The sequence below is a fragment of the Eleutherodactylus coqui genome, chromosome 5 (assembly GCF_035609145.1).
Source record: "Eleutherodactylus coqui strain aEleCoq1 chromosome 5, aEleCoq1.hap1, whole genome shotgun sequence".
NCBI classification, from domain to species: Eukaryota; Metazoa; Chordata; class Amphibia; order Anura; family Eleutherodactylidae; genus Eleutherodactylus; species Eleutherodactylus coqui.
Window position 1 is genome coordinate 72,764,366 of NC_089841.1, and position 25,513 is coordinate 72,789,878.

The 25,513-nt window shown below is 42.4% G+C and overlaps 1 protein-coding gene across 1 annotated transcript; it reads right to left on the reverse strand.

The window, feature by feature from the left end:
• Positions 1 to 9,245: 9,245 nt before the first annotated feature.
• Positions 9,246 to 24,482, reverse strand: LOC136628777 (duodenase-1-like). The gene is made up of 5 exons (XM_066604876.1): positions 24,410 to 24,482; positions 20,596 to 20,749; positions 16,876 to 17,035; positions 14,787 to 15,044; positions 9,246 to 13,555 (listed from the first exon to the last, which is right to left on the reverse strand). Exons 1-5 carry the CDS (start codon positions 24,477 to 24,479, stop codon positions 13,403 to 13,405), a joined length of 795 nt encoding a protein of 264 aa, XP_066460973.1. The 5' UTR covers positions 24,480 to 24,482; the 3' UTR covers positions 9,246 to 13,402.
• Positions 24,483 to 25,513: the final 1,031 nt, after the last annotated feature.

Sequence of the window (25,513 nt, forward strand, 5' to 3'; positions counted from 1 at the left end):
TTCTCACTTCACCCAAGTCTTCTACACTGTGCAGAAGAACCATGGTGCCCTCTGCTGGCAGATCCTGGTAAATATATTAATATCTTAATTTACTAACCAAGCAAGTGGTAAGACCTCCCACAGTGATCTTAGCATCTCCTCCATATAACAGATGCACAGAGTTGTTGGTTAAAGCAGGCCGAAGAGAGAGAGCTAATTCCAAGGTGTAATATAATATGTGAAATAGCAAATAGACTTGCTGGGGGCTTACATTTTCAGCAAATGAGCCTTAAAGGGGGTTTCCAAGGAAAATGCTATTGACCTATCCGCAGGTCAGGTTATCAACAGTTAACTGGCTGGGGTCTGCCGCAGAGGACCATGGCCAATCAGCTGATCGAGCGCATGCTGACAGCGCTGCAAATGCAAAGGGGTCAAAGAGGAAGCCGCTGCTCTAACTCGTGTGTAGTGTCCGGAGCTTGTAACTGCAAGCGCAGCTCCCATTGATTTACAAGCACTGGCCACTACACAGGGGTCGGAACAGCATCTTCTGCTTGACACCAGTGTATCCCAGCGCTGTCGGCAGGCGCTCCATCAGCTAATCAACGGTATTCGGAAGAAAATCTGCATTGGATTCAGATATGCGAAAATACCTTCAGAAATTGTCATCTTTGTAAGTGTTGTGTGTAATGTGAATGTAAATGTGTGCAAAGAGACCATAATTGAGTCCTCCCATAAAGGAAGATCTAGTTCTGAAGAAATCTGAGGTTACAACATATGGGAAGGGCGCAGCTTTACCCACAAGGTAAGTCCTTAATATTGTTTTTAACATGTCAGTAAAGGGTAACAAATGAGATTGATGGGGTAATAAAAGTAACGGACAACATCTCTAGATGCTCAAGGAACCTTTCACACAGGATGGAATTTGCTGCTGAAATGTGCATCAAAATCCGCATATCTAAATGTGGATTTTGATGTGGAATTGCTAGCAGAATTAAGCCATTTTCAATTCTGCATCAGAATCTGCACATTAAACAAACGGACTTTGATGCGTAATTTTCTGCACAATGGCAAATTCCTCTGCCAAGTGCATCCCGTGTGAAAGGTCCGTAAGCTCCTCAAGGTCTGTGAGTGGCTACAGCAGCCTGTGATATTCTGTACACAGGTGGACTAGAGCCGATAAAGATAGACCCAGCACGAAGGACCGACCTGCGTTGCTGAAGATGCGAGGACTCAGGAGATGGAAGTATAAACTGGCTTATTATTTTCTGCCATAAACATTATTTTTAAAGAAAAAAATCTCTCTTGGACAACCCCTTTAAAGGGTAAAATATGGAGGGTGATTGGCTTACCTACGGCGGAGTAAGCAGCAGCCACGCTGAGCTCCTAAAAGTTTCGGACGTATCTCCAGTTTGAGGACGTCTCCGGACACTGTTCGGCACCGTTGCAGCAGCGATGGGACACTGGAAGCCCCAACCAACACCCGCCTTGCAGCAGGAGAAAGTAGACAGGAGTACCAAGCATTTTTTAAGCTCATCTTCTTAGTCTGAGTGCACGCTGCAATCCAACATGGCACCGGCCTCTCCGACCATGGCGCACATCATTACATCTCCAGGTTCACAGATGCCCCTTCTGGCTGGGGATGAAAGTGCTGCACATCTGCACTCCTGTGGAGATACTGTAGCCACCACCAGTGCAGTGAGTTACCCTGCTCTGTTCCTCTTTGGCTCCCATGCCTCCCCAGCCACTTCCCCATCTCAGACCAACTCCCAGCACCAGTCCTTGTCAGATAGCTCTGTGGCCCCAATCTGGTACTAAAACAGAATACAGCTCCTGAGTATGATGGAGAGTGGGACTGTAAGGCTCATTTTAAGACTATGCCTGCTAAAATGGTAATAGTCTCTTTGGGCACTTTGAAGCATTCCATAAAAGGGATATGGCATCCTTACAAAAGGAGCTACAACATGTGTTTCACAGGGTAACAGATATTTTTGAGGTACAAGCACAGACCATCACCATTTTGGTGACACATTGGTGTGCCATACAGGAAGCAGTCAACACAAATTGCAGACATTCTTTTCGACCTAAATTACCAAAAAACCAACACAGGCAAAATAATCTCTGCATCCACGGTTTTAGTGAGGAAATCCTGCCTTCTAAGTTGGAAAAATGGGGCCCAACAGATTTTTGGTGGTCTCTTACAGAGGTGTGCAGACCAACACATTGAAATAGAAATCCCAAGCATCCTCAGAGCCCTGGGCCCTAAGTGCACAGACCACAACACCCTCGAGACATAATATGCATAATTCATTTCTATAAGGATAAAGAGGCATCATACACGAGGTGCTAGGGATGGCAATATTCAGAATTTTCCATTCATCATTCTATTGGACTTAAAACCATTTCTAGTGAATTTGAAGAAGGACATTACATATTACTGGGATTACCCCTTTCAAGTAATCGCATGGAACGATGGTAAATCTGCAATCTTCAGATTCCTAGGAGATCTTTATAAATTCCTGGGGACATTTGAGCTACCTACGTTGTCGATCTCTGATTGACATATTACATACTCCACTTCCATCCCACCTCCATGTACCCAATGCCAAGAATCTCACCCAAAACCGCAGAGTGCTCCCCAAAAATCTGGAGTCCCACCTACATAAACTCCTATCCTCCTCGGAAGATATCTGATCTGTTTTTCATGACTTTTTGTTGTCCATTGATAAGCCTCTAAATTCTGTTTTGTTAGCCTCAGGGTGCCGACCTGAGTCCTACAAGCTCTTACCTGTTTATTAGTATCCTCTAAGTCAGTTACGTCCATTTTATGGATTATTGTTACACATGTTACACAATGTCTGTCAGACCTTCATGTGGCTGCCGATCCCACATATGTGTGTTTTTCTTAAGGGGTCATTAGGGATGCATTCCCTGCTATTGGTTTGCACCTTCCCACTTAGGAACTGCAACACAATGTATTGCTGAGACATTGGTCTACAATTAATGATGAGACTTGATTTCCAATTCATTTCTGTCTTTGCTTCTACTCTCACTTCCATCTTTGTTTTTCCCTGTACTGTTTGCTATCCTAATCCCCCTCCCCCTTCCTGTCCCTATCCATTTTTCTGACTGGTACGTCGTACATGTTGACTAGCCTTACCTGTATGCTAATTCCGTCTTTTTTGTCATGGAGCCTTTAAAGGAGATGTCTCATGAAAGCAAGTGGGGTTATATACTTCTGTATGGCCATATTAATGCACTTTGTAATATACATCGTGCATTAATTATGAGCCATACAGAAGTTATTTCACTTACCTGTTCCGTTGCTGGCGTCCTGGTCTCCATGGATCCGTCTAAAATCGCCTCTTCTGGCGATTTTAGACACGCTTGCGCAGTCCGGTCTTCTTCTTTTCTCAATGGGGCCGCTCGTGCAGGAGAGCGCTTCCGTGTAGCTCCGCCCCGTCACGTGCCGATTCCAGCCAATCAGGAGGCTGGAATCGGCAATGGACCGCACAGAAGCCCTGCGGTCCACCGAGGGTGAAGATCCCGGCGGCCATCTTCACAAGGTAAGTATGAAGACGCCGGACCGCGGGGATTCGGGTAAGTACTATATGTTTTTTTTTTTAAACGTCTGCATCGGGTTTGTCTCGCGCCGAACGGGGGGGGGCTATTAAAAAAAAAAAAACCCGTTTCGGCGTCAGACATCTCCTTTAACATAATACCAAAGACCTCAACAAACCTGAGAAGCGATGTCAGATTATGTATCATCTTCAAAAAAACGGGTAATGACTGCTATGTTATTAGACTGCAGGCCACAAAGCTCTTTGGATGTGTTCCTTTGGTCAAACCATGCTCCATTCTATAGTTCAGTGGCCTGGGAGTTGTGCAGGAGTTAGTCATGGTGCCGTAATGACAAGCTGCTGACAGTCGGGCTCTGCTTAGCAGATATACATACAGCTATGAAAGAAATTTGCTACCATCCATAAATACATGACCACTAATGATCCAATCTAGTTAGAGGTGCTAAAATGCATTCTTCGGGGAGTATTCATATCTCACAGGGCTAGGATAAAGAAGGAAAGATCCCAAAAACTGACAGCCTTTTTGACCACTCTAGCTTCTAAGGTGTCTACCAAAGCTCCTTCATTCTTCTAATACTAATCCTTCCGATTCTCTGCAAGTTGAGATCTCTATTCTTAGAGAATGGATTTTGGGTATTCTGGATCAAAGGTCCTTGTGCCTTAGAGACAAAGTCCGAAAGGAATATTTTGAATATAGCGATAAGTGCGTAAATAGTTGGCCAAACCATCTCCAATTGGCACAATCACATTTGTTCTCTAGTCATTCCTCTGAAAAGGGCCTGGTTTATGCTACTGTCAGGACCGGCGGCTTGTGGGGCCTCCGTGCCGATACTGCCGGCCCTGTCACCCAGGCTGCAGCTGTGCGGCACAGCGGAGCCTCGGTTCAGGTAATCTCCCCTGGCCGCCGCATTCCTCCTCACTACCGTGCTGCTAGGGACGTGGCAGGTGCTGCCCTGAGCTGTGCCCTCATCACCATGATGACCAGGTGCGCGTCCTTTGTCTCCGCCTGTCCTGCTAGGCTGGGGCGGGTTCCCCGACGCCTCGGTGAGTGGATTCTGCTGCTGTCAGGCTCCCCGCCCCAATCAGCTGCTGAGGCGGGAGCTCTGACAGCATTTAAACTCCTCAGTACCTTCCAGCAATTGCCAGTGTTAGTTTGGTCTCCTGCTACACTCGCGTTTTTGGATATTGCCTGTCTCCCAGTTTTTCACCATTTGCTTGACCCAGACTTTGCCTTCACCTGACCCTTTGTACTGCGTACCCTCTTGTTGCCAACCCGGATAGTCTGACTTGCCTCTGTGTCTTGTTTGTTGCAGTGTCTGTTTGTTGTCTGACCCCGTGCCCCGCTTCCCTAGTGAGTTTAGGGACAATCACCCAGTTGTCGCCTTGGGGCTTAGCCCAGGGTGGCAAGTAGGTAGGGACAGAGGTTGTGGGTTATTCAGGGACTTCTGGTATCCCGGACCCCAGTTCCTTGACAGCTACATCAGAGATCTTGGAAGAATTCCGTCAGTACTATGACAAATTGTACAATATTCATCCATGTGCTGAATGGCCTAGCCTCTTAGTGCAGTGCTAATGATTATCTATCACCCAATATGCTCCGAATCTGCTTCCTGGGGACAAGGTCTCTGATTCAGACAGGGATTCTAATGTAGAAGAAATTACATCAGTGATAAAAGACTTTAAAGTAGGTAAATGCCCTGAACTGGTTGGTTTCATCCCTTGATTTTATAGGGTACTGAGTGAATTTCTGACCCCATTCCTGCTTAATTCCTTAAGCGCCATTCCCTAGGTTTGCCCTTTCCGTGCCCAGGCCTTGAAAGCACATATTTTTGCCATCTCAAAACCAGGTAAAGACTCCTCTACTTGCAGCAATTTTAGACCCACTTTGCTGATTAATATTGACTTTATGCTATATTTTAAAATACTGACTTTGAGACTCCAACCTTATTTCCTTTCCCTGATAAATAGAGAACAGGTACGTTTTGTGACTGGACCTGAGGCCAAATATAATACTATCAAAATCCTCGCCATGATACCCAGGACTCGCCTCCATGTTAGTCCCCTATGTCATTTAAGAGTTGATCCTGAAAAGGTGTTTGACAGAGCAAATTGGAACTTCTTAGAGGTCACTATTCGGAAAGTTTGGCTCAGGGCTCTCATGTGTGAGAGAATCATAGCACTTTACCATCATGCTACAGCGTGGGTGCGAGTTGATGTCTCCCTCTTGGCCCTGCTTCACATTGGGAATGGGACAAGACTGGAGTGCCCCCTCTCCCCTTTTTTGCATATACTTGTTATGGAATAATTGGCAAACTTCCTTAGATAGAATTACTCGATTAAGGGTATCAGCATTGAACCTATGGAACATAAACTTTCACTTTTTGTAGACAACCTATTAATATATCTTTCTTTACCCAGAATAGGGCTTCTGATAGTCTTCCAGGAGTTTGCGCGATTTAGCAAATTTACCAAAACTCAGAGGTCCTTAATGTCTCTTTGCCTCAATGTGAGATTTCCAATTTTCAGTCGGCCTTTCCATTTCAGTGGCAATATACAGCTATCAAGTATTTGGTTATCCTGGTTCCTGTTGACTGATTCCAGCTATTTCCTCCTTTATTAGCTTCCTTGGAAGAATGTCTTAAAGATGGACTCTCTATACTCAAACTTTTATATTTATTTCAGACAGTGCCCCTTAATCTACCTAAAGACTTCTTTAATACCTTAAGACGGCTAGTCACTAACTTTGTGTGGAAGGGTACTAAACCCTGCTTGAAATATCACCTCCTGACAAAACATGGGGTAAAGAGGCTTACCGGACTTTTCTTTGTGTCATAGGGTCTCTGTATGTAGTTGCATCCTAGAATTCTTTCATTACCGATGCTTGAAACTTTGAGTGAAGATGGAACAACCATGACACCCGGGTTGGGTTCAAAGGTTGTTCTGGCTAGCACTAGGCACATTTAAGGGATTATCAGAACTGTCTCAGTTCCTGAATACCCTAATGGGGACTTGGAATAGGTGTGCTATGTACCTGGGTCTGATCTCATTTCCGGGTCTGCTGAAGCCACTTGTGGGAAACTCTCTTTTGGAAGCAACTGTTGTTTCCCCTCTCATGTGACCTTGTTCCCCAGGTGAGAGATGTATTAAATTCAGGGGCTGAAACCACTGTCAGACTTACTCAGCCATAGGACTATGCAACCAGGGTTTTGGTTAGAATATCACAAACTTTGTGGTTTTACTACCTCCTCGATCCCCCCACTCACGCCTTAGCAGCAATTGTGCTTTGCCATAGAGGCCTCAACTCATACAATTTCATTAGTGCACAATATGCTGATTAGTGGATAAATGGGAAACCCGACCTCCTGCTATGTACAGGCATGGAAGCAGTAGCTGGGCAAGGCTTTTGGGGGAAAATTACCTGTTTTGTGTCGGTAACAGAATTTAATTATAAACTCCTGCCCAGTTGGTACAAAACATCAACACAGCTCCAACAGCTTTTCCCACAGACCACATAGTGTGATGAAGGAAGTGCACTGACAAAATCTGGTATCCACAAATTGGTGAAAAAAGGTAATAGAACTGGAAGTGTTTTGACTTAACACACAGGAACCCGGAAGCTGTCAGATCATACTCACTGAGCAGCGCTGGCCATTTATAGCAGAAAATAGTTCCTTAGACTACCAACGCACAGTGTTTATCATATAGTCAGAGAAGCAATCTTGGGTTTTTCAGGACTAGAGAGTCCCTTTAAGGTCTTATTCACACAACCGTATATATGCGGCTAATTTACTCACGTTAAAAAATTGCGAACATCTGAAGCATTGGATTCCAATGTAGTCATTCAGATGAGTGATTTATAGCCGCATAAAAAAAAATTGCTCCAGGAATTATAGGGCATCGGCAACTAAAAACGTTGATCGATTTTATATGGTGCGTGAAAAGTTAAGTCTTGCCCTATCTTTTCCCAGGATACGTTGGAGGCTCCCATAGGCTTCAATTAGAGCTGAAAAAAGGGGAGGGAGTTTAGCTGCGTCCACTGCTGGAAAAAGATTACAGCTGTCTCTATTTAACTATTATAAGTAATTCCTAGAATTTCTGCTGCCTGAGGGATTTCGACGTTGCAGCGTATTTTTTCGCTGATGCGTTGCAGCTGCCCGTGTGAATGGACGATCGGGGCTATATCGTGGCTATTCTTCATTTATTTAGGGTACTAGAGTTGTGGGAATAGTTTTGAGCAATAGGATCAAGATGTATGATCAATGTATTCAGGTAAGGCCTCGTTCACACGAGTGTAGATTTAGCGCATTATAGGCACGTGAAAAGATCACCTCTAATAGAACCAATGGTGCCCATAATGCACTAAAACCACGCTCGTCTAAATGAGGCCCAAGGTACATATTTTGGAAGCCTTTACTGAAAAGTGATGCAGCAGTTTGGTAGTTGAAGCTCCACAGTATAAGTCAGAGACACTTTAGTTACAGGTATTTACAAGTGTAACGTCCTGTGAGAGATGCCAAAATTCTTGTGGTGTCCAGTTAGAGATGCCAAATATAGCAGTGTCACGGAGAAATGAACACTGTGGGTATGACCGGAGGCCTAGAACTTGTCATGGTGTAACCAAGTGGTAACCCAAGGGGGATGCTTATGGAAGTATATATGTATATCACGTCATGACGCCACCATTCCCACACCATTATTCCATGCGGCGGAGTAATAAACACTAGACAAGTGTATCGTACCTCGGGTCCTCAGGAACGGTTGAGGCCGGGTAAAACTTTACTTGAATAAACTTTGCAAACAAGTAATTACAGGTACATTCATGACAGCAGTTACAGGCAGAAGCTCAGAGGTTGGGAGGAAAAATAAATACCTGTATTGTGAATGGGTACCTGGTTTGTATGAAGTGGGATGTTGGGGGTTGTGCGCTCTCTCTTTCTCTGGAATGGACTCACTCCTATTACATCCACTCTACATGCACTATGGGTAGTCGTTTCTTTTCCTCTATCTTCACCGACACAGAAGCTGATGGTGCTCCCATGCGGCTCTGTGTTAGCGCCGAGCAGTAGGTAAGATGGAACCCTGCTCCAATACAGAAGGAAGAAGACTGAACTGAACCGACTCCCTTCCCGCTCTCAGACACTCACTTTTATAACCTCACTTGTACCACATGACACAGTAGGATAGATACATTCAGCAGCAGAGCTGACAGGCAATGATTTTAAGGGAGTTAACCCCTCAGATGCCACAGCTGTGCAACATACATGCAGAAAATGACATGACAGCTTTGCACAGTGCATCCACATAAGACAATACATGTAGGACAATTATGGAGGGGACCAGGATGTTGTTCTGGGACACTACACAAGATTCCTAAGGGTTCAGTTATTGGCTGCTCAGTTCATTCTCTGAAAAGGTCTTGTAGGCATCACTTCTAGAGGAGAGACTTGTCAGTTAGAGGTCCTCCCCCATCAGTAGTGCTGCTAGCATGGTTCGCCAATATTGAATAGAGGTGTCTCCTCCAAAAGTGTTGAGTTGGTGGTTACAGCACCCCTGAACTCCACTTTGTATCTGTTCTTTTAACTACCCTCAGGTATCTTATAGATGTCCATATGTAATTGCCATGACAGAGACACTTTAGCAGCATATCGCAATAAGAACATAAGCAGACATAACACTATTTGGGAAATATTGCTGCATTTATTGAAAGCATAGTGATTCAACAATCAGTTACCCATTTGACAAAGTAATTACCCCTTTGTAAATAAAGAATAGAATATTAATTCTGGACAATTATGAAAAGACGATACAAGTCATGCTTCTGATGTTTCATGCTGATGGATGACCGACATTGACCCATTTAAGTGTAGCTTTTATTATCTAAAAATGTTACCATGCTATCTCAATCCAATTAATAGAGACTTTAAGGGCTCACGTATGTGTCCCACATATTATGTGCATATTTTTCACATGTGTAAAATGTACAGTACACAGCAAATATGCATGTATATACATATTTGGTTTGCATGTTAAATTCACATAATACACATCAAAATAGAATATGCTGCATTTTCTTTCATGTTTTTTCATTACTTGTGTGAAAAAAATTACAGGTGTGAGTGGCCCAAATAGAGCTACATATTACGCACTACATATTACGCGGGACACATATGCCCGTGTGAGCCCTTAAGCTGCAAATAAATAGTTGAGACAGTAGGCTACAGAGGTGCAGCTATAGATACAGTCATACCTGGGGCCCCGGTGTCTGAGCAAGCCCAAAGGCCTTTCTGCTATATAGCAAGACTCCAGTGATCTAAATGGCACATGGTAGACGGGGGCTGGTACAGAGGAGCCCTGGAGCTTCACGTTACATCTCTGGTTAGCTAAAACATTTTAAGGTCAGACCAATATTGGGTGAAATTTTGGCTGGAACAATCACAACTCGGTGGTCTACATGTCTGGAAAAGATGGATCAGACAGGTTGGATTTTTTGAAAGCTCCTTACTGGCCAAAAACAAGCAAGACAGTGAAAATAAACATGAAAATGTGTAAAAGGAGAAGAAAACTAATGGAAATATGAGGTAGTGATTGGGAAAAATATTCCTAATAAAGAGTCAAGCGACGTGTACGGAGAAGTCAGTCGGCTGTTGGTCATCCACAAAAGGGTAACTTGTGTGATAACTATTTAATGATATTTATGTCTCACTTTCTAGAGAAGGAGCAGTGATAGATATTATAGTTTTATGGTTATTATATACAGCAAAATATGGCAGAAAGAAGAGCCAGCAAAGCGCTATCACTAGTAATGGAAGAGTTAAAGGCATCTTCTGCTGTCAACAAATGAAGGATTATTTAATACTGCTGAGTATTAATATGTTGAAATGTGCTTTTTCTCTATGTAGAGGGATGAGGATATATAAATATATATATCTAATCTGCATATTTCATACTTCTAAATTGTTTTCACATAATCATATATCCGGCTGGCGGCTTTATGCTGCTACGACTGTGAATGAGTAAATATTAGAGAGGGATATCCTTTATTTTGTCACATTAAAGTAGAAAAGAAAAAAAAGTGTTTACACACGGAGACATTGCGCTAGTATTGACTGCCCGGCTATCATAGCGCAAACTATACTTACATCTAGGCTTTAAGGGGATTTTTATTCTAACGGACCATTATTTAGTACTGAGCATGCTCTGGCTGATGAATATTGGGAGTGCCTCTGCATTGTGGGGACTTTTATCCTATCAGCCCGTTTTGATCTACTGAGCATGACCGGCTGATGAGCTCAGGGAATACCTGAATGTTATGTGTTCTTCTACTGGCTGCCACAAAGTTTCTCATGTTGGTCTTTTTATTGATGCCTGTGTATTATCCCCAGAGCCACAATTGGTTAATCCCTCTGTCTCTCACACAGCTTATTGGTGTTGGGGATGATACTGATCCCGCCTCTTACTGATATATATGTCTGTAATAGCCGGGCGCTGCATCTACAGCTCCATGTACCTCTGAGGACGCCCGTTGTCTGGGGACCCGGGGGAGGTCTACTTCTATGTTTAAGTTTCATATCTATGCTGCAGGCATTTATTGCCTCACTACTGAATGTGGTGCTTTCAGTATATTAGTACCACTGATAGCAGTCAGTGACTAGTGTCATGTATGCACTAGTTTATATGATCATAGGGTTTCTATGGCTGTGTAAATAAGCCATCCTGTTGGAGTCGGTGGAGTGAGCGCTGGCTCCACTGTTCCTAATAAGGAGTATATATATACACCTAATGTATTTAGTGAGGCAGGTAGTTTATATGTTCAGACTCTTTGGGTCTGTATAATCATTTTTCTTGCTGCTACAGCACATCTGTTTTTTCTATATTTCTTTGGCCACCTGCAGGTGGCCAGGTCAGACCCCGCTGCGAGAACTCTTGCAGCGGGATGCGAGCCGTGCCCCTGCAGTGACCCCCGCGGCTCACCTTCCCTGGCGTGTCCTCCGCTCTGTGCCGGCTGTCGCACAGCCGCACATGCGCAGAAGAGAGCCGGCGCGTCACCAGTGACATTTCTGTGCGGGCCTCTGCAAGACTCACACAGAAATAGGACATGCTGCGATTTGTTTTCCGAGCGAGTTTTCACGCAGTCAAATCGCGGCTGTCTGCGTAGGATTGAATCATCTAATGCAATCTTATGGCAGCTGGCGGGGGTGGAAATTCTGTGGGAAATCCCGCCGTGGAATTTCCACCTGTGTGCATTTGGCCCCTGAGGTGAAATTTTATATGTAATCAATGAAAGTTTACTTTTAAGGGGATCCACTCAGGGTTGTTGCTTTTGGCAAATATATTGGTTTACGGATTGACTGCAGTGGGACCCTGTTGGACCCCGAGCCTTTCTTTTTCTTTGTCTATAACAAATGTAGGATTATTTTTTGCATCATTAAAAAGCTATAAAATTTTCCAATTTATTTCTATATCAATTCCTCACAGGTTTCAAAATCTCTGCTTGCTGTCCTTCAATAGAAGTGTAGAGGCCCAGAGTTTGGGGGGTCCCCTCCAGCACAGAAATAGAACATGCCGTGATTTGTTTTCCGCGTGTGATTTCACACGGACAAATCGTGGCCATCTGCCTAGGAATGCGTTTTTTTAATGCAATCCTATGGCAGCTTCCACGAGCGGATATTCTGCGGGAAATTCAGCTGCGGAATTTCCGCCCGTGTGCAGGGGGCCTTAGTTGGGTGCATCAGGTGTCAGGAGAAGTTTGTTGAGAATTGGAGGTTGAAGAGAGAGGAGGTCGAGTAATGGAGACGGAGGAGAGATTAGCTGTTGCTCCTGCTGGAGTTCGGCCGTGTCAAAATTTCTCCTTATGAGAAACTTGCTATTTCGGGGTTTTGGAACCCAGGACATGCAATGAACGTGTGGGTGTGAGAGCGAAAGAACCGCATGTTCCTATACAGAACTGCACTTTATGCGAGAGCAGTGAGTAACCACCTGATGATAACCACCAATGTGAACGTGTTTTGGAATCTGTCCAGTTGAGAGAGTTTCATCCAAGAGAGAGAAATCCAACAGATAACTGTGACCGAGGATACACATGCCTTGGGAAACCCGAACTGCACGAGAATAAGAAAAGAGGTGAGAGATGTTAGCCTACTAATAATCTACTACTGTTAAAGTTACTATGTACAAGTTGTTTCCTTGTTATATCGAAGAAGAGACGTTTAAGTAAAAGAACAAGACTGCACGTTCCCGGTTCTTGTTGAAAAATTACTTTCTGTACTTTATTCAAGCTGGGTAATCCGCCGCTAATTTAGGAACGTTGGTGTCATGGTGACAAAACAGGAATTTAAGGTAACTTAGGTTACTAAATGTGATCTCCCCCAGTTAGTAACGAGGTCGGGTTCTTAGCCAGCCATTTGGAGGGGACAGTAGAGCCTCCATGACAGGTTGCTATTTTGTTACCCCGCTGTCCCCTCGGCTGAGGGCCTGCTCATCGGACGCTGCAAAAGCTTCTTTCATTGTTACTCCTGAGGATACAATTCTATCTATGGTCATGTAATAGACACATAGGTGCGCAGCCGCTTATGAGGTTATCTCATGGGAGAAAACAATAAAACTTCTTATTTAATGATAGCAAGCAGAGATCTTGAAAACTGTGCACAACTGATACAGAAAGCATGTAGGAAAATGTATAAGTCTTCATTATAAAAGAATAGCATGTTTGCTGACACTGGCTTTTATAAGTGATATAAAAACACCTATTGATTCCTCGGATCACTCTTATTTGCATATATAGATATTTGCTTAATATAGCATGAAATGAAGATATAAGAAGCAGGAAGAGTATACATGCTTTGGGACTATGATCGTGTGGTTGTGTTTATCCATTGTACATATTCCTTAGTTAGACGAGTATACACAGTTACTCCATTAGCCTTATTACAAGGATCACTCCCATAAGAAACGATTCCTCTGAAGACGCCATCACATATCAGGGGGCCGCCTGAATCGCCCTGTTTAAAGAAAAATAATTTATTCATGACTTGTTAAATATCCAGCATCATTTCTGCCACAATAACTGTATATTAGTAATAACATTATTTCTATTTTCCCTTCTGTAGGCTCCATCTATAACTCTTGTTTCTTCTGGACTCATCTCCACAGAAAGAAAATATAAACACATTAGAGCAGATTTATGATTTCTCTATAATTTCAACTTTGCTGAGCCTAACACCAAAAAAGAGAAGGGACGGTGGGCAATGCCATCAGCACATTTGTAGCGGTTGCAGGAACTGACTGGGTTGGAGCCTCAGGAGTGGCAGCCGCAGAACTGGAGAGTAGTTAAGGGAGAGCCAGGAGTCAGCAATTGCTGTACTCATACTGACCCACAGAATACAGACAACCAAACTTTTTTTTACTGCCCCATGAAAGCTGCAAAAATATCCCACCGCCCTAAAACGAAGAAAAAAGTGCAATTTAGTTCTTTTTCACACTTTCACTTTGAAATTTTTAAAATTCTTCCAATACATTTTATCGTTCCAGTGAAAAATACAACTTATACTGAAAAAGACAAGCCCTTATGTGGACGTGTCACATGAAAAATAAGAAAGTTTTGATTTTTTGAACCCTTGATCATGGAAGGGTTAATCTGTCTAAAACCTTATGCCACTCAAACTCATTCTTCTTTTCCAGACACTCTTGAAAAGTGAGGCTCAACATCTGTTCTTTTTTGGTGCCAAGCAAAAGCAAATTACTCCAAACAGATTTGCCACAAAAGAAGGTGCAATTTACATCCACATTCTGGTGCAACACCAATAGTAATGGCAGGCTCACACAAGCGTAATTTCATTGTGTGTTTTTACAGGATGTACGTGTGGAAAATACACGGTGAACGTAGTTAATGAAAGTACATTGACTTTCATTGATCCATTCACATTTGCGTTTATACGCAACATCGCTAAGCGACAGCGGGAAATCTTTTAATAAAAGAAACAAGTCGACTGTGCCTGACAGCATGCGTGAAATACGCTGTCATGCGCAATGCAATATCGCTGCCATACGTGGCGACATGCCTGCTCACTGCCAGCTCACACAGTGGTAGAACCCTGCGTTATACATGCCGTGTTTTTCCAAACACTCGTGTGAACCTGGTCAAAATGTGCCCATTGTGTCTTATGATCTGCAGATTAAACAAATATTTGCTGTTCTCCAAAATATCCAAATAAACCATCTCTGGAGACTTACGACACAGGCGTTTTGTCCTTCAGATCCAATAGTGGTGCACATCTTGCGTTCGACTTTCTTCTTCATATCTATACGTTCTGAACATTGTGTCCTGTTTATTGTCTGGACTTTAGCTTCCATTAAAACGCCAGCAGGTTCGTTATTCCCAGTCCATCCCCATCCCGCTGTTTCACAGGTTGTGTTTGCCTTTACATCTCCATACTTCTTCGGTAAAGAAAGAAGGCCTACTTTTTCTCCTATTTGTGCGTCACGTGGCAGCTGCAATACAGATTAATAAAATGCTTTAAGGAACATTTCAACTTGCAAGCTTCTATCGGGGTCTTTCAAGCTGACTAAAGTGGTGGTGACTAAAGGAAAGGGAGATGTCATCTGGTGACCGAGGACCCAAACCAGTCTATAGTATTGTAAAGCCAATTGGACAATATTATGGAGTCTATTAGCCATAACCTCGGGGTTGCCTCTTGGCATGACCTGGTTACAGATTGATAACCTTTAGAAATTTAGGAGATTAATAAAAATAATCTTTATTTATATAGCACCAACATATTCCGCAGCGCTTACAGGACAGGGGAAATAAAAAACAAGACCACGGTTACATGAAGTAATCAATTGATGGTGAGGGTCCTGCTCCAACGAGCTTACATAATACAAATAGTGAGATGGTACAGAAGGTAAAGGAGCTGGAAATGTGCACGGTATGGCGAGATGGAGAGTAAGGGGCGCTATACACATAGACAGTAGTCAAATTGGGCCTTATAGTGGCTGAATCGGTATGACTGCAGGTGCCAGTTGATTGCAGCTAGCAGGGATTGCAATTAGTAGGACAGGGAGCATGTTATCAGGTGGAGTACAGAAGGCTTTGGTTTAGGAAATTTGGTATGCCTCCCTGAAGAGGTGCGTTTTTAGAGCACACCTGAACTTTTGGGTGTCAGTGATTGCCCGGATAGCTTTTGGTAGCGTGTTCCAGTGGACTGGTGCTGCTCTGAAAAAGTCTTGGAGGCGGGAATGAGAGGGCCACTTAGTCTGATTTCTTTAGCAGAGCATTGTACCCAGGCTGGGTAGTGGATTGAGATGAGGGCAGTAATGTAAGGCAGCACGGTGGTGTTTCAAGCTTTGTGGATGAGGGTGGTGAGTTTAAATTGTATTCTGTATTTGACGGGCAGCCAGTGCTGTGACCGGCACAAGTCAGAGACGTCCGAGTAGCGGCTGGACAGGAAGATGAGCCTGGCTGCCCCATTCAGGATGGATTGGAAGGGGGAGAGCAGCAAGTTGCAGTAATTGAGCCAAGAGTGGATAAGGGCAACTGTGAGCGTTTTTAGTGTGTCCACAGTGAAAAAAGGGCAGATTCTTGCAATGTTTTTAAGGTGCAGCTGACATGTTTGGGCGAGAAACTAGATATAGGGGGTAAAGGAGAGATCCGAATCGAATATGACCCCAAGGAAGCGGGCATGCTGTCTCATTATCGTTAGAGATGACCGAGCACGCTCGGTTAAGGCAGTTACTTGAGAGAGCATCGCTCTTCCCAAGCAACTGCATACTCATCCGAGCAGATTCTGGGGGTTGGCGGGGTGTAGCGGGGGGTGGGGTGGTGGGGAGAGAAAGAGATTGGTTCATCGAGCACTGCATGATTAGCTAGCTGAGCAACGGTCGAAGAACCAATCACAGCCATCGCGTTGTAGAGGCGGGATTTATCAATTGGCTAAGCCACAGCATTAATTGGCCAATTCATAAATCCTACCTCCACAACGTGATGGCTGTGATTGGTTCTTCGACCGCTGCTCAGCCAATCAATTCAGCCATCGCATTGGCAAGTGACTGAGGACTGAAAGAAGCGCATCGGAGCGCAGGAAAGCAACGGAAGGGACCTAGACCAAGCCTGCCAGGTAATATATGCCTTTTTTTTAATATAATGCAGCTACAGCTTATTTTTGTGGTAGGACTTATATATCAAGCCTCACTGAAAATCCTGGAAAATCAGGGTAAGGCTTCTCTTTAGGGTAGGTTTTATTTTTGGGTAAAAAGGGCATCTATCTATCTCTCCAATATCTCTCATTCAATGCAAAGATGAAATAATACAGCAGATCATTACCTTCATGAGTTGAATGTCGTTGTCCAAAGTTATATTGTTATATTCCGGATGCTTTATATACTGAGTAACATTAAATATCTGTCTTCCATTTTCGTTTTCATTTTCATTACTTGAATGAGCTCCAAGAATAACCTTTATCTTATATCCAGACGGGCTCCACCTAAAAATAGTACATGAAAAAAATTATCAAATTTTCTGGAGAAAATACTGTTATTCTGCCATGGATGTATATGAGAGATGGCTCTAATCTGGATGAGATAATATATATATATATATATAAGGGACAGCGCTCCAGCCTTTCCAACATAGAAGTATCCAATAAGAGAAACAGGACTTACCCGGTGTCAGTGGTGTGACCCAGGTGGTCTCCTCAGGGTTATCAGCTGTCACTAACAGCCGTCCTGCCTCTGATTGATTGCGGAGACAGGAGGCTTAAAGCGCCGCCGTAACGTTACATACAGCTAAACTTTAAGCCCGGGACCAGGCGCTGTAAATTTACAGTGCCTTGTCCTAAAGGGGTTAAAAAAGTGAAAGTTCATCTTTATCACTGATAACAACATCCAGATAGAAAGCCGGATGGAAGCATAGACTTTAATAAGTCAGACCACTATGGTCTTCGTTTGACCAGGTTTTCAGTAGTTTCCATCAGATTAGGAGGATAGAAAAGTGCAGTTGATTATGCTATTCTGGCCTCTAAAAATACTGCAAATAAACAGAAACCTGATCAAACAGACACCACAGTGGTCTGACTTATTAAAGTCTATGGTTCCATCAAAGGTTCAGTCTGGTGCTGTATTTATGTCCTGTTCTTAGTTCTCGTGCTGTAGTTATGTACTGAGCTTGGCTATAGTGTTGTATGTGTGTACTTAGCTTGGTTCTGGTGCTGTATTTATGTCCTGTTCTTAATTCTTTACTGTAGTTATGTACTGGGCTTGGCTATAGTGTTGTATGTGTATACTTAGCTTGGTTCTGGTGCTGTATTTATGCTCTGTTCTTAGTTCTTTACTGTAGTTATGTACTGAGCTAGGCTATGGGATTGTATGTATGTACTAAGCTTGGTTCTGGGGCTATATTTATATCCTCAGCTCAGTTCTGGTACTATGCTTATGTACTGCGCTTGGTTTTACTAGTTTAGTTGTAGTAGTCTGCTGTCCATTTTAGCAAAAATAAATAGGCCACAGTGTTATGTATGATTCTCTAGAATAGAGAATATCTCTATCCGAAAGTCAACAAGTACCACAGTTATATTTAGTGTATAGAGCTTATCATACTCCCTTAAATTGGTTTAACATGGGTATTAGTTTAAACTTAGACTGCCTGAAATGTAATGTGGATGATTTAATGCATTTGGTCATTCCCCCCAACAGCAGATAATAGAGGTTACATCTTTGGAAAGGTGAATATATGAAAAAAAAAAGACTGTTCGACCAAGTTTGAGGAAATTTGAAGAAGATGGTCTGATATATATATATATATATATATATATATATATATATATATATATACACTACCGTTCAAAAGTTTGGGGTCACATTGAAATGTCCTTATTTTTGAAGGAAAAGCACTGTACTTTTCAATGAAGATAACTTTAAACTAGTCCTAACTTTAAACAAATGCGCTCTATACATTGCTAATGTGGTAAATGACTATTCTAGCTGCAAATGCCTGGTTTTTTGTGCAAAATCTACAAAGGTGAATAGAGGCCCATTTCCAGCAACTATCACTCCAGTGTTCTAATGGTACAATGTGTTTGCTCATTGGCTCAGAAGGCTAATTGATGATTAGAAAACCCTTGTGCAATCATGTTCACACATCTGAAAACAGTCTAGCTCGTTACAGAAGCTACAAAACTGACCTTCCTGTGAGCAGATTGAGTTTCTGGAGCATCACATTTGTGGGGTCAATTAAACGCTCAAAATGGCCAGAAAAAGAGAACTTTCATCTGAAACTCGACAGTCTATTCTTGTTCTTAGAAATGAAGGCTATTCCATGCGAGAAATTGCTAAGAAATTGAAGATTTCCTACAACGGTGTGTACTACTCCCTTCAGAGGACAGCACAAACAGGCTCTAACCAGAGTAGAAAAAGAAGTGGGAGGCCGCGTTGCACAACTAAGCAAGAAGATAAGGACATTAGAGTCTCTAGTTTGAGAAACAGACGCCTCACAGGTACCCAACTGGCATCTTCATTAAATAGTACCCGCAAAACACCAGTGTCAACATCTACAGTGAAGAGGCGGCTGCGGGATTTTGGGCTTCAGGGCAGAGTGGCAAAGAAAAAGCCATATCTGAGACTGGCCAATAAAAGAAAAAGATTAAGATGGGCAAAAGAACACAGACATTGGACAGAGGAAGACTGGAAAAAAGTGTTGTGGACGGATGAATCCAAGTTTGAGGTGTTTGGATCACAAAGAAGAACGTTTGTGAGACGCAGAACAAATGAAAAGATGCTGGAAGAATGCCTGACGCCATCTGTTAAGCATGGTGGAGGTAATGTGATGGTCTGGGGTTGCTTTGGTGCTGGTAAGGTGGGAGATTTGTACAGGGTAAAAGGGATTCTGAATAAGGAAGGCTATCACTCCATTTTGCAACGCCATGCCATACCCAGTGGACAGCGCTTGATTGGAACCAATTTCATCCTACAACAGGACAATGACCCTAAACACACCTCCAAATTGTGCAAGAACTATTTACAGCAGAAGCAGGCAGCTGGTATTCTATCGGTAATGGAGTGGCCAGCGCAGTCACCAGATCTGAACCCCATTGAGCTGTTGTGGGAGCAGCTTGACCGTATGGTACGCCAGAAGTGCCCATCCAACCAATCCAACTTGTGGGAGATGCTTCTAGAAGCGTGGGGTGCAATTTCACAAGCTTACCTCAACAAATTAACAGCTAGAATGTCAAAGGTGTGCAATGCTGTAATTGCTGCAAAAGGAGGATTCTTTGACGAAAGCAAAGTTTGATGTAAAAACAATGTTATTTCAAATACAAATCATTATTTCTAACCTTGTCAATGTCTTGACTCTATTTTCTATTCATTTCACAACGCATGGTGGTGAATAAGTGTGACTTTTCATGGAAAACACAAAATTGTTTGGGTGACCCCAAACTTTTGAACGGTAGTGTATATATATATATATATAAAATGGGTAGTTCAGATCAAATGCAGGTTGTATTGAGGTATAGTAGAAGAGTTGATGGGATTTGGAGGAGTGAGGGAGAGAGGTGAGAAGGTGGAGAAGAGTAAGGTTTTTTTTTCTTTGAGGTGTCTACATTTTTTATTTTGTTGTGGATGGGGGAAATGCTGAAATATTTTAATATAGTTATCATTAATTGTATTGTTTGGGTGAGGTAATGATATGTACATTATGTTCATTGATTGGCTACAGCAGCCTGTGATGTCCTGTAAACAGGTTGCTGTAGCCTGCAAACATCACATCACAGGAAAGACCCAAAGCATCTGGTGCTGCAGATGTGGCGATCCGGAAGAGGGGAGTATAAAGTGGATTATTATGTTTTAGCATGGGGGACTTTTTTTTTTATAATGATCTCAGATGGCCCTTTAACAGCAAAAATATGTAAATGACTGTATGGAATATTGTGCAGCAGATGATACAGAATGGTGGTCCCTGTAGGTTTAAGACCATTTCCCCCCTTGTGTGATGTCATCTTCACATTCTCTTCTGCTTGAGTCAGGGACAGTAACATTTTCATATACTTACACTTCACAATGGGCTGCAGTTACCACCCAGTTTGATTTGATCAAACTTCCTCCACATATCATTTGATGTGTGCTATTTTTCACAATGATTAAAGCCATGTAGGGTCTGGAGTTCGCACGGGCTTCATGTCCATTTATGATCTTCATACTTGCCCCTGTGTGATGGTAGACATGTATTATGCAAGGATACATGGCCCTAAAAAAAAATGCTCCTCCTGCATTTCCATTTAAATAAAGTATTTATACTGTGTTTTGTCTCAATATACACTTGGGGACATGACTATGACATGACTATTGGGGTTTGCAGTTGTACCAGGACCCAGGGGCACAGGTACAACTGCACCATGTAAAGAGAGCTCTAAAAATGACACAAGGTAGTTGGGAAGCACAATCACAGATTTTGAATTGTAGCCGAGGGCTGAGCATTTAATCGATCTAACTTAAGTAATTCGCCATTTCAGTTAAAGGGGTTTTCCTGGGACTTTACTACCCTGTTTCCCTGAAAATAAGACATACCCTGAAAATAAGACATAGCATGATTTTCCAGAATTTTTGAGGATGCAAAATGATTTTTCAGGCTTTTTGAGGATGCTTGAAATACAAGCCCTACTCCAAAATTAAGCCCTGCCAACAATTAATTAAAAAAGTCAAGTTAAATATTGTCCAGGCAGCTATACATGTAAAAAAGTTAAACCTTTTTGAACAAAAATTATTATAAGACACTGTCTTATTTTCGGGGAAACATGGTATTAAAGGGGTTGTCCCGCGAAAGCAAGTGGGTCTATACACTTCTGTATGGCCATATTAATGCACTTTGTAAGGTACATTGTGCATTAATTATGAGCCATACAGAAGTTATTAGAAGTTATTCACTTACCTGTTCCATGGCTAGCGTCCTCGTCTCCATGGTGCTGTCTAATTTTCAGCGTCTAATCGCCAGATTAGACGCGCTTGCGCAGTCCGGGTCTTCTTTTCTGAATGGGGTCGCTTGTGCCGGAGAGCGGCTCCGTGTAGCTCCGCCCCTTCACGTGCCGATTCCAGCCAATCAGGAGGCTGGAATCGGCAATGGACCGCACAGAAGAGCTGCGGTCCACCGAGGGAGAAGATCCCGGCGGCCATCTTCAACCGGTAAGTAAGAAGTCACCGGAGCGCGGGGATTCAGGTAAGCGCTGTGCAGACTTTTTTTTAGGTCCCTGCATTGGGTTTGTCTCGCGCCGAACGGGGGGCTGTTGAAAAAAAAAAAAAAAACGTTTTGGCGCGGGACAACCCCTTTAATGACCTCTTCTCTGTCTGTAGTGCAGCTGCCCAGGTTGCTATTATAGGCACAGCTCCCATTGAATTCAATGCCTGCATTACCAAAATATGATGTTAAACCATCAGTCTCATGGAATGCTATTTAATGTCTCGATTTCTTGAAATGGCTGGAATTGTGACAATACACTTTTTAATCTTTTTTTAGTGTCATAAACATATTGCATACTGCAATACATTGACGGCCAGGATAGGACCTCACTGTGTGCTGCCTCTTCTAAGGAATTTTACAGTGTGACCAAAAAATGAAATGATGCCATCTTGGGGGGTGTCTTGATTTTAATGAGTGCACACTGCGACAAAAATTAGATAATTTTATTTTGCTGGTCAGTACAATTACGATAATACCACATTTATATAGTTTAGTGGTTTTTTTGCTGTACTACTTTTAAAATATTTTTGTCAAGAAAGAAAATTATTTTTTACCGCCAAAGTTTCTGACTACCATAACTTTTTTTTATTTTCAAATGAATGTAGTTGTGAGAGGGCTTAGTTTTTTGCGGACATCTTGTAGTTTCTATTGCAGTACATACAACTTTTTGATTGCTTTTTATTAATTTTTTTTCTTAGAGACAGTATGACCAAAAAGTCTAATTTTTGTGTTGTGTATTTTTTTTACAACGTTCACCATGCATGATAAATAATTACCGTATATACTCGAGTATTAGCCCACTTGAGTATAAGCCGAGTCGATAAGTTTTACCACAAAAAACTGGGAAAACTTATTGAATCGAGTATAAGCCGAGCTATACCCAAGCATATACTGGGTAAAAAAATACCTCCATACTCACCTCCGAGCCAGCGTCTGTGTCTATGCGGCAACCTGTGTGAATTCTCCCCGCTGTCACCCCCTCTGTCATCTCTGTCAGTGCTGTGTAAGTAAGCGCTGTGTTTGGATTAGGCGCCAGCCAATCACAGCTGGCACTTGATCCAATCACAGCGCTTACTTACACAGCGCTGACGGCGGGGGATTTGAAAGCCAAGCAGGGAGATGACAGCGGGGAAAATTCTAAAGCAGCTTGCAATTGGCTGTGAATGAGCGAGTGCTGGCTATGATTGGCTGGCGCTCGATCCAATCACAGCGTTGATGGTGGGGGATGACAGAGCCAAGCAGAGAGGACGGCGGAGGATGACAGTGGGGAGACTTCCAGCAGCTTGCTGCATTGCTGCTGGGAACACAAGAATTCAAGCAGCTTTCTGGATTCTTTACTCCCCGCGGAGATGAAGAAATCCTCTGCCACAGTTGTGACAGCTATGGCAGGGGATTCTTTACTCCCCGCAGGGAGTCCCCTTGGCACTGATCACTGTGACAGTGCTGTCACAGTGTTCAGTGACAAGGGGACTCCCTGTTGGGAATATTTACATGGTGGCGGCGGAGAGGTGAGTATATATATATATATATATATATATATATATATATATATAATTTGATTTTATTAGATTTTTTTACATAAACAAGGATGATTTTCAGGGAAGGGCTTATATTTAAAGCCCTTCCACGAAAATCACTGCAGGGGTTGCCGGCAGCCCATTGCTTTTAATGGGGCTGCCGGCAGCAGCCGCGGCCCCATTGAAGGCAATGGGCATGGTCCTGCATTCACTCGTGTTTGTGCACGTACGTGGGTGCGCGGTTTTGTGCGCACCTATGTATGGCACACTCATACGCTCGTGTGAATGCACCTTCAGTGCTTAATATGTGAATGTTAGAAATACGATATATTGCAATAATGAATTATTGCAGTATACTGTAGAAACAATCAAATAGTCGCAAGTTCAAGTCCCCTAAAGGGGCTGTGATACATGTACATTTTATATCAAATAGCATTTTTTAAAAATAAACCAAAAAGTAAAAAAAAAACAAAAAAAACATTTTCTCACAAAATAATATAAGAAATATTAAAGTATAATCATTAGAAGTGTTTCTGAATAAGCTCAAATTACCTAAGTATTGAATTATTAGTCTCACATAGTGAATGCTATTAAGAAATAAATATGTATATTATATGACTATATAATATTACTCAGTTAACAGGTCATTTTTTTTATCGCACTATGTATGCAACAAAAAAGATGCCCACCTCCCCCTGAAAAATGGCATTTTTCACCCCACTTAATTTTTTCTTTATTTTTCCAATACATTATATGGAAACTCGTCCATCAAAAAAACAAGCCCTTGTACAGCTATGTCAATAAAAACAATATAGCTCTTGGAACTCAGGGATTAAACAAAATCTAAAACGGCAGTATTATGGAGGTACCTCCCATCCCAGTTGCTATACAAGAAGCAATGCATAGAACATTTCATTATATTTCACAGATTCTGTATGAATCCAACAAATAAATCCTCTGACATAGGAGGCGTACTAAGGTACAGTGTGGCCCTGTAGATGTCCACAGGTGCAAATTAAGGCTTCATAGAACTTGGATCTTGTCCTTATGAAGCAAAGTTCCTAATTATAAAGGATGCGGCAACCTCTCTACATCATCAGTCATATGGCTCTTACCTTCAGAGGTCAGCAGACAAGCTGCGAAGAGAAACAGACTGTACAAAGGTTTCATGACTGGTAGATGCATAGGATGGTCTAAGTGCATGTATCAGGCTGCGGGTCTTCATATACTGTAATGTACAAGATTTATCTATACAATCTACCACAGAGCCGCTGATTTAACTAGAGATGAAAATACACTTTGCACTCGCGTGCATGCTGGTTTCAGGGATTAAGATTTTTAAATTTTGTTCTAAAAGTCTCCATGAAACTCACATATCTGAACGGCAAATAAAGACACCCGAAGAGTTGTAAAATAACCGAATAAGTTAATAACCCCACAGATAAACATATAAGGTCATTTAGACATACAATGTAGAGGGTCCTTCAAACTGTAAAGATCTACTCTGGGGAAGTTGTCACAATAAATCCAACAAAAGAGTTCAAAAGGATTCCTAGATGCCTTCCTTGGGTGTCATACCTATTAGAAGTTGTAGTTGCCAGATTACTAGAGATGGGTCGTTTATGCAGGGATTTATTCCAATTGCTGGAATTGAACTAATTGTGGAAAATTAACTTCTGTCTCATGAATTTATTTTACTTCTTCTGGATAAATGTTGCTACATAATAGACTGCAATAGATGTATGCCTTTTTTATCCTATATTACATTCAGCCAATATAATTTCACTCCTTATCATAAGAACTTGCTTGTAGGCACCAAAACCACCTGCAAAGTCCAAACCGAGACAAACTATTATATATAATTTGTAGATATTTACACTCAATGAGCCCCCCCAACCACTTCAAGAACAACTACAAGGATACTCTATCTGCAAAGCTATGACACAAAACAGTGTAGGACCAACATGCAACCATCAACTACAGTCAACAGCCAAGAAATGGGAACACTACTGGAATAGGGTTCCTTAGATCCACCAGAGCACACAATCCTGAGGACTAGCATTCTCCCTCCATCTACACATAGCATGTGCTTGTTTATTAAAATAGCTTCATAATCTTTATTGCTATCATTGTACACACAGGACATATTATCAGTAAGATCTAAGAAACAGTTCATCAGATTAGACCCTAGGGACAACAGATGAGCTCCAAAGTCATCT

What these genes read in the sequence shown, in the direction of transcription:
- LOC136628777 (XM_066604876.1), bottom strand. Translation starts at nt 24,479, where the DNA reads ATGCATCTACCAGTCATGAAACCTTTGTACAGTCTGTTTCTCTTCGCA. An exon ending in TTGTCTGCTGACCTCTGAAG is followed by an intron (nt 20,750 to 24,409) that starts GTAAGAGCCATA and finishes ACCATCACACAG; the next exon opens with GGGCAAGTATGAAGATCATA. An exon ending in ACTGCAGCCCATTGTGAAGT is followed by an intron (nt 17,036 to 20,595) that starts GTAAGTATATGA and finishes TACTATTTTTAG; the next exon opens with GTGGAGCCCGTCTGGATATA.